General features: G+C 40.8%; 1 protein-coding gene across 1 annotated transcript in view; it reads left to right on the top strand.

Annotated features, from left to right (window-relative positions):
* The window catches only part of LOC101860582 (gastric triacylglycerol lipase), a 17,377-nt gene extending 8,566 nt beyond the window's left edge, over positions 1 to 8,811 (top strand). The window contains exons 3-6 of the mRNA XM_035970480.1: positions 4,765 to 4,905; positions 5,688 to 5,886; positions 6,503 to 6,746; positions 8,797 to 8,811. Coding sequence (XP_035826373.1) covers positions 4,765 to 4,905; positions 5,688 to 5,886; positions 6,503 to 6,746; positions 8,797 to 8,811 — 599 coding nt within the window. The remainder of the gene's footprint in view (positions 1 to 4,764; positions 4,906 to 5,687; positions 5,887 to 6,502; positions 6,747 to 8,796) is intronic.

The raw sequence follows: 8,811 nt of genomic DNA, 5'->3' as shown, positions 1-8,811 counted from the left end.
GAGAGAGGGGGGGGGGAGAAAAGCAAAGAGACAGACAGACAGATAGACAGACAGACAGACAGAAAGACAGACAGACAGACAAAGTGAAGTAGACAGGCAGACAGACAGACAGAGAGAGATGGAAAGGGAGACACGGAAAAATAAATACTTACGGAGCTTGTTTACTCCAGCAACGGCGCAGAAGCGTACACAGAATTAGGAAAAGGACAGATGACGCGATGTAATACTTTGTATTAGGTATCCTTAGTAGATAAACAAGCAAAATATATAACCCTGTACAAAACAGTAGAAGCTCTGAATTTGCAAATTGTGCTATTCTTAGAAGAAAATACTGTAGAAACCAGATGTTCATGTGTAACCTGATTGAAAGTCGGTTTGCATGGTGTTTCCGATTAGCTCAATTTAAGCAGACTCACGCTGCATTCGGTTATAGTGTCACCAAAATGGAACAATGATGTCAGCCCCACTAACACTCATAAAGCATAAACGTTGGAATTAAGGAGTTTAAATGCAGCAAAACAGATATTGATTAAACTGCCATTAGCTACCATTATCCTAGTTCAACGCCAGAAAAGAGTATACATTCAACCGATTTAAGCCAGTGCGGTCTACTTTAAAATGTTATAATACTCCGAAGCAGGGGCGTGGCGTCACTTCTGGAGACGGTGGCGCCTAGAATAATTTTATGCACAACGAATAGAATTGGCTACTTATTACAGACATATAAACGGTAGCCCTACTATATACGCATCTTCATTTAATTTTAATACTGATACAGGGACACCTACTTCCATGCGAGAAGAATCGATAAGTGCCGGTACAATCTTTTATATATGAGATAACTGATTATAAAGAACCAAGTTCGGCGCTCAAGATGCGCACAATCACATAATATCATAATTGTTCACACACAAGACAATAACTTCCCACAGATCAACAGAAAAGCACACATTCACAGTTAAGAACACGCATGCGCCCTCGGGGTGTCTTGACATAATGACCCCATTCCGTGATTCATTTGCAGTTCTGGTTTCTAGCAAGGTTTCTAGACAGCAGACAGTCAAACCTATTTTTAGACCGTTCGCTACCATGCCATGTCCAGGCTAACTACCACTCCATCCTCCCCCTACCATAAAGGCGCCAAATCCATTTTGGCCCTTTGGCCCAACAGTACAATCTCAAAGTGTGATGGGAGTACCTGTTGTAGCATTTTTGGCTGAGTTATGTTCTTGGCGATATCTCTTGTGTCTTCCGTGAAATGTCTGGATGGGGTATGAAATAAACTTTTTTGCTATTCTTAAAAAGAAAACCCTGTTTTCAACTGATTGAATCAAATAGTTTATAGATCATTTTGAATTATTTGGACCAGACTTCACACTTAAACAATGAACACTCTGATGGGTTCAGGCAGAGACACTGGTTCATGTAGTGCCGATCTGGGTTCGGCGCCGTCGGTGACGTCACAGGTAGGGAACGAAAAGGGCGGGGAGACCCTTGCGACCGGCAACGGGAGGCTAGCTGGGCACGTAGATCTAGTGAGTGATAGGCTTTCAGAAAGTCTAGTCCTGGGCTGGGCTGGGCTGACAGACACTGACAATAAAAGGTTAGACATAAACTGGCTTTAAGGATGGCCTCACTCAACTTACTGCCAGGCTACCCGCCCTCCTCCCACTAGCCTAATTATAGACACCTTAACTAAAGACTGGCGTACTTCGGGAAGAACACCCATTAAGAGATTTGTTTGAAAAAAATATTGTGATATTTAGTTAAGTTTTGGAAAATGGTATTCCTTTTTTGAAAATCCCTTCTCTATTTCAAAGGGTGGCGCCATGGCGCCATTTGGGCTTGGAGAGCCACGCCACTGCTCCGAAGGTGCTCCAAGGGAGACTTTCCAGCCACTTGACCAATAAGATTGGATTCTGCTAGAGTGGGAAATGAACATAATTTTTTCGAAAAGCAAGGTCACATTACTTATATGCTAGGCCAAGCAATTGCAGGCATGCATCTATGACTATGATATGTGTGTGTTTAGTAACAGCTTTTAAAAGATATGTGGCCAATCCTGAAAAATAGAAACATCTCAATGAACACCAAAATAAAAGTTCTGAAATGCTATGTTTGGTCAACCCTTCTATATGGCTGTGAATGCTGGACAATCACTAAAGAAAGTGAAAATAAAATAGAAGCAGCAAAATTGTGGTTTCTTAGGAGACTGCTGAGAATATCGTGGAAGGAAAATAAATAAAATGAGGTAGTGCTTGATGAAGCCCACATGGGACGCTCAATGTTAAAAACAATCAGGAAACGACAAATGCAGTTTTTGGAACACATAAATAGACACAAGGGTCTTGAACATGTGGCTCTCACTGGCAAAATTGAGGGCAAGCGAGGCAGGGGTAGGCCCAGGACAACATACTTAGGGAACCTAAACAAATGGGTAACAGGGAAAGATCAGGGAAACGTAGCTTTTTTTAGAGCATCCGAGCAAAGGAATGAATGGAGAATCATGATGGCCGATGTCTGTCACAGATCTGGCATAGGATGATGATGATGATGATAGATGGCCTTTGTTTAGACATAATGAGCAGGAAGCAGTCAACTTTAACATTTTATGAGATAATTGCAAGTCAATCAAGATTTCCTTCCCACTGTTGTTGAAGTAGGCTTCTTTCCAATATCGCAGGTATAGTTTCTGCTGTTGTCTGTTCTCCCGAAGTTCGTGAATATTTCAGAGAATCTGGAAACACGATCCTTCGAATTCGCAGCGAACGATAAAGCGTGCGGCTATTTTTCAATACATCTATACTCTTCAAGAGACGAGCGGGTGGCAGGCAGACGCTGTGGTGGAGTTTGCTACCTCTTTCCTATTAGATATCTATCGTCATTATCGCTCCTCCCTTATTTTCCTTAGTTTTTTACTCTCTAGTTACACCTCTAATGTTCGACACTTATATAACCAAATCGTGTTGTAAGTGACGTAACACTCTCACTTAAACTAAAAATGAAAGGAGAGACGTAGGCCATGCCTTCGCCCCTTTTGTCACTTTCAGTAGTCCTGTGGATGTACCTGAACATACCTCTTGCCTGAAGAGTTCAATATCAAGCTTTGACCGCTTTTACCTTGCTGACCACTGGAGTGCGTCCTTGTGCAATGTTAATCCCAAGGGTCAACGGTCGGGCTCTGCGTTGATCTACCAGGAATAACAACCAATACGTAGCGACATGTACGTTTTAGTATGATCTGTCGGTTGTCTGTGACACAGTGATGGGCTCTGCAGCGTGAATATAAAATGTTATCTCGATTGCAGCGACCATTTACTTGAAATGAACACAGGAAAAGTGTTTGTGCTTCTTTTGCAGGCTACCTTCTTGATTTTCTGAAATCAGAATTGGACACAATCTTACCAGCAGTGATATGGACACAATGTTGGGTAAAGGCCTGGCTTGGCAAGGACTCCTCCTACTTCTACTGATGTACACAGCATCCTGTAACCCCTTTCATTTTCAAACGAAGGGTCGCGGACGGCCTACTATGTCTGGACTCGAACCAGAAGTTTACATGGACGCTGTGAGTATATGCCCTTTTAACAGGAGTCCAGCTTTGATTTTTCTAGTTTAATTATTGGCATAAGCATAGCAAGAGAGGTCAACAGTTTTTTAAAATGTAAATTAGGATAAAGAGTTTGAATAAAACTAAAGGTTTTCCTTAATAAACACGTACTACGACGTCCTCTGTGATTAATTCTAAGATATGTATTATCTTAGGAGCGAGGTTGTAATCTCATGACTAAAGTTAGTCAGTTGTATATAATAACCATAAGGTTCGCAGGCCGTTTGCAGAAATAAAACTATAGAATGCGATGCATCAGTCTATTTCACCGCTACTTGTTAACGCTAGCTTGTCACGTCAAAATATTAAATCAAGAAATCTGCTTTGAGTCGTTTTATAAGCTGGACAGAATAAATGAATCTACTTAACTTGAGTGTGACCTCAATACCATAAAGAATTGGTAGTAAAATGTTCATGAGTCATTTAGGTTGGGTTTTTTTCCATAGACAAAAAACAAAAACGAAAGGTCGTGAAATAATACTACAACTCAACGCTTATTGCATATCACTGCGACCCCTCATGCATAACATTTGTGGAAGGTCGTAACCTTCTCGTAATCAGTCACTGGTGAAAGATGCCGACGCCTGAGGGAAAGGGGAGGGTAGGTGTCCATAAGCTTTAGGAGTCCCATGCGGTATAGGCAAATGCAGTCAAACGTCATTTCTCTGAAGCGAGCCAAATTTGAAATCTGAGATATGTTTGCAATGATTTTCACATTGGTGACACCGAGGAAAAAATATTGCTCAGGGTCTTTTCTCTAGCGAGTTTCGTTTACAGCGGATGTGGTTCGCTTAACGTTTTAGTTGAAAGTATATTGTTATGTCAGCTCTGAACTCAGTCAGTTTCGTTGCCATGATAACCTTTTTATCATAATAATAATAATACTAATAGATAGCATTTGTATAACGCATATCCCCGCTCAACAGCAGGCTCTATGCGCTTTACACTATATTATTACCCCAGCAGACCATAGAACACTCCGAAACATTCTCAGCTTCCCGGGAAGCATATTATCACTGATATTATCATATTACAGTACATGATTTATTACCTCCAACGGACTCTTTATTCTAGTTAGTGTATTAAAAGTAAACGACATATTCTTTTAAAGTTGTTTTAAAGGAAAGGAATTTAGTTGTGTGCGTCCTTCACAGACGTCCTCTTGTTTTCACAGACAGAGCTGATCACAAGCAAAGGTTTCCCTTGCGAGAGTTACTACGTACTCACAGAGGATGGCTATATCCTGAACATACTGAGAATTCCGCATGGAAGGAACAATTCTGATGCACAATCAGGTATGGATGCATGTTTCGAATTTGACAAATCATCGTTAAAACGTGTATAAACAATTAATTAGACTTATCAAAATCGAATTTCTTCTTGAAACATTGTTACAGTTGGAAATCTATTGAGAAATACTAATTTTGCCGATGGCATAACGTTATGACAAAAAATTCGCACTTATAACTTCAACAAGTTCTGTCATACACACACACCTCATAACCCTTTAGGACAAGCACACTCTGTGTCCCGTGGCTATGAGAAAGAGTGTAGCACAATTAAAACACTTCTGTTCTCCCCTTTTTTAGATCACATTTTAATAGCCAACCGCGTACCCCCCCCCCCCCTCTCCCCGTAACATCGAACAAATCTACTAGTATTTTGTCCAGAATGGTGTTTAGCTACGGTCTCTGGTTTAGCTCATGCAAAATAGAATGTTGACAAGAAATATCAGTCGTGTATTCTAGAACGCAAACATGGCATTGGTCCATGTCCACGTTGTATTTTACACATCACCCCAACCAACAAAGGCAGATTGTCTGAGAGAGAATTTCAACACCACGGCTAGTTAAAAGCGGATAGGGCCTGCATTTTAAAAAAACACCAGGGTAATCCGCTCCGAGGTCCAGCATGATATGCCAACTGAGCTATCGGAGCGCCCATACTTTGCTAGAATGGGTATAAATCCTGACTTATAATTTTTCTTGCGGACAGCATTTCATAAGAGTGCCACTTCTACTTTTGAGATATAGGACTGGTCAGAAAAATCCAGCCTCCATTCTATATTTCCGGACAGCGTCCCGACCTGTGGTGGTTCTACAGCACGGTCTCCTGGGAAGCTGCACCAACTTCCTGACCAACCCGGTCAATGAGAGCCTGGCATACCTGCTGGCAGACGCCGGGGCTGACGTCTGGTTGGGCAACAGTCGCGGTAACATCTACTCTACCAACCACACACATCTAAGCCCCAGCACAAGGGAGTTCTGGAACTTTAGGTCTGATCTTTGTGCAGTTTTTGAAAGTATTTATAGGGTAGAAGAGTAGAAACCTCATGAGGATTGAGTGAATCAGGAGATGAGACTTGCCTGTAAGGTGGATGGATGGATGGATGGATGGATGGATGGATGGATGGATGGATGGATGGATGGATGGATGGATGGATGGATGGATGGATGGATGGATGGATGGATAGGTGGGTGGATGGACGTTTTGTCAACAGTATCATGTGTCTTCTAGTTTACCCCCCCCCCCCTTTTCTCTATTTCTCCTTCATATCACCCTTTTTTCCCTCGGTTTCGTCGGGGGAGAGAGATAGAGAGATAGAGAGAGAAACAGAGAGAGAGAGAGAGAGAAAGAGAGAGAGAGAGAGAGAGAGAGAGAGAGAGAGAAACAGAGACAGAGAGAGAGAGAGAGAGAGAGAGAGGAAGAGAGAGAGGGGGGGGGAGAGACAGCGTTAAAGGAAGATGGAGAATGAGTGGGAGAAATAGAGAGTTGGGGAGGAGGGGAGAAGGAAACAGTGAGAAAGCGAATGAAATGGATTTTATTCAAATACTTACTCCTGACATCAAATGTTTTTCAATATTTTTGTAATGATTTTAATCCTTTCTACAGTTGGGACGAAATGGCCACTTTCGACCTCCCAGCCACGATCAACTTCGTCCGGGACAAAAGTGGCGCTGACAAGGTGTATTATGTAGGTCACTCTCAAGGCACAACGATAGCATTCTCGCGGCTCTCTGAAGACCAAGAACTGGCCTCACACATCAAACACTTTATCGCCCTGGCCCCGGTTGCACGCGTTGGGTACGCACCTACTCCACTCAGAAAACTTGCACCTTACGCAGACCAAATAAAAGTAAGTTCTAGCCTAGTACTAAGAATAATTGATCTCATAATGAGGCAAACTAAACCATTATGACTTTTTTAAATCAGAAATACTTTGGAACCTGCTTTAACGGACACTTTAACAAACGACTACTTCTCATTTTCCCCCTTGCTCCTCATAAAAGCACTGTTGAAGATGTCTGTCTGTCTAAGAAAACCCATTTGTCTTCGAAAATACTAAAACAGCAACTAGACATGGGTGACTGGTGCCTCTATAAATACATTATTGATGGTCTGGAATGGGTTGGACGACTTGGACAATTCGACTGTATATGATGTTTTATTTTGTGGTGCGTAGTCATGAAACAGAGTGCTCGATGCTTCGTGTGAGTGATTTTTTTTTCTTTTTTTGGGGGGTGGAGGTGGGGGGGGGGTGTTTGTTTTTGTTGTCTTTTTTTTTAATCTCTTCCTGAAAGAAACAAATTTTTAATGCTTTCAAACCCCAGAGGTAAAAGAAGCAGAAGTATAAAATGAAACACTGTTTCGTGTCCTGTTAAAGTAAAATGTATGGTGTCGGCCACAATGCAGACGACATAATTGAAATGTACTAAAGTTGAAAATTATATGGATCCTCATACTGCTAAGCTTCGGGACTGGTTGAGCATTTTTTGACACGGAGGTCAATGCAGTTGTATTAGGTTGAGTATAGTGAGCAGATTGACTTTAAAATCCTATAGAAAGTGATAGAACAGAATGAATGCAATTGTATTACTAATCTGAATATATAAAGTGTATTTTAAGAAAGGTTTCGGTTTATTAATGTTTTTTAAAGATTAGCTGCCGACCGAATTATTTGTCCTTGGGGAAGCAGAGCTCACAAACCATGGGCACTGCTGTCGGTTGTTCTTTTTCGGTACATCTTTTCTTTTCCTTTTATTATGGGAGGTGGAGGTATGTTGTTACACGTTCTTGGGTAAGAACTTTAAAATTGCTTTGTATTTCTAGACAAATACAATTTTTCGTAGAAGTGATGCTTCTAAATAGAATTGAAATTCAAATCAGATCGAAATTATGATTGATATCCCAAACATAATATGTTCCAACACAGATTCTGTTAGGATCAGGTTTTTATACACCTCCTGGTTTTGTTTGGGAAATAACTTGGGTCGATTGTTTTGTTTTTGTTTGTTTGGGGAGTTTTTTGGGGGGAGGGGGGTTGGGGGTTGTTTGTTTGTTCTTTTTTTTAAATTCGTTTTATTTTGTGGTTTGTTCTGTATTTTTATTACTATTTTTCTCTGTGTGTGTGTGTGTGTGTGTGTGTGTGTGTGTGTGTGTGTGTGTGTGTGTGTGTGTGTGTGTGTGTGTGTGTGTGTGTGTGTGTGTGTGTGTGTGTGTGAGTGTAGCGCGAGGGGGGGGGGATTGCTTATGTCTATGGTGGTATTCATAATTCATATGAAGACAACGTTGAAAAAAAGACAACAGGTTCACTTTTCATTTCCATTGTTGCTTGTTTTGATAATATAATATTGCTTAGCCTGTTTCATTTTGTTCACCGATATTTTCGCATAAAGATCGTAATTACACACTGTTGACACATGTATAATTGTGGGACGGGAAATAGCAACAGTACGTATTTCATATAAACCTGCAAGACGAGCAGAACATCACAATAGTATTTTAGGACTACCTCTATCAGCCCTATAGACTCCATACTATGCATCTTACTACAGAAAAAAGGTTACATGTACTGACTACCTTTATCGGCCCTATAGACTCCACACTATGCATCTTACTATAGTCCGGACAACACTAAATGGACAACTTGTTGACCTCATTACAGAGAAACTGTAAGTGGCGAATTTCCCTGATTTTTTCATGTGCCTTTGAATTCCAAAAAAACTATAAGGTCTCTATTTTCGTGCATATACGACAGACATAAAGAGGTATTTTCTATTTAATCTTTAGTATTTAATTACACTCTACGCGGAGATTTTTTATTAGAACAAGAACTGTAGCAGAGTGTTAGTTTTTATTTTTACTTGTTTTAATCTATATTTTTTTCTTTCTTTAACTGACTGCAGGTGCCGCAAGACTGA

Source organism: Aplysia californica, unplaced genomic scaffold (assembly GCF_000002075.1).
Source record: "Aplysia californica isolate F4 #8 unplaced genomic scaffold, AplCal3.0 scaffold00271, whole genome shotgun sequence".
NCBI classification, from domain to species: domain Eukaryota; kingdom Metazoa; phylum Mollusca; class Gastropoda; order Aplysiida; family Aplysiidae; genus Aplysia; species Aplysia californica.
The sequence above is the reverse complement of the archived record's forward strand: the minus strand, read 5'-3'. Positions and strand labels throughout refer to the sequence as shown.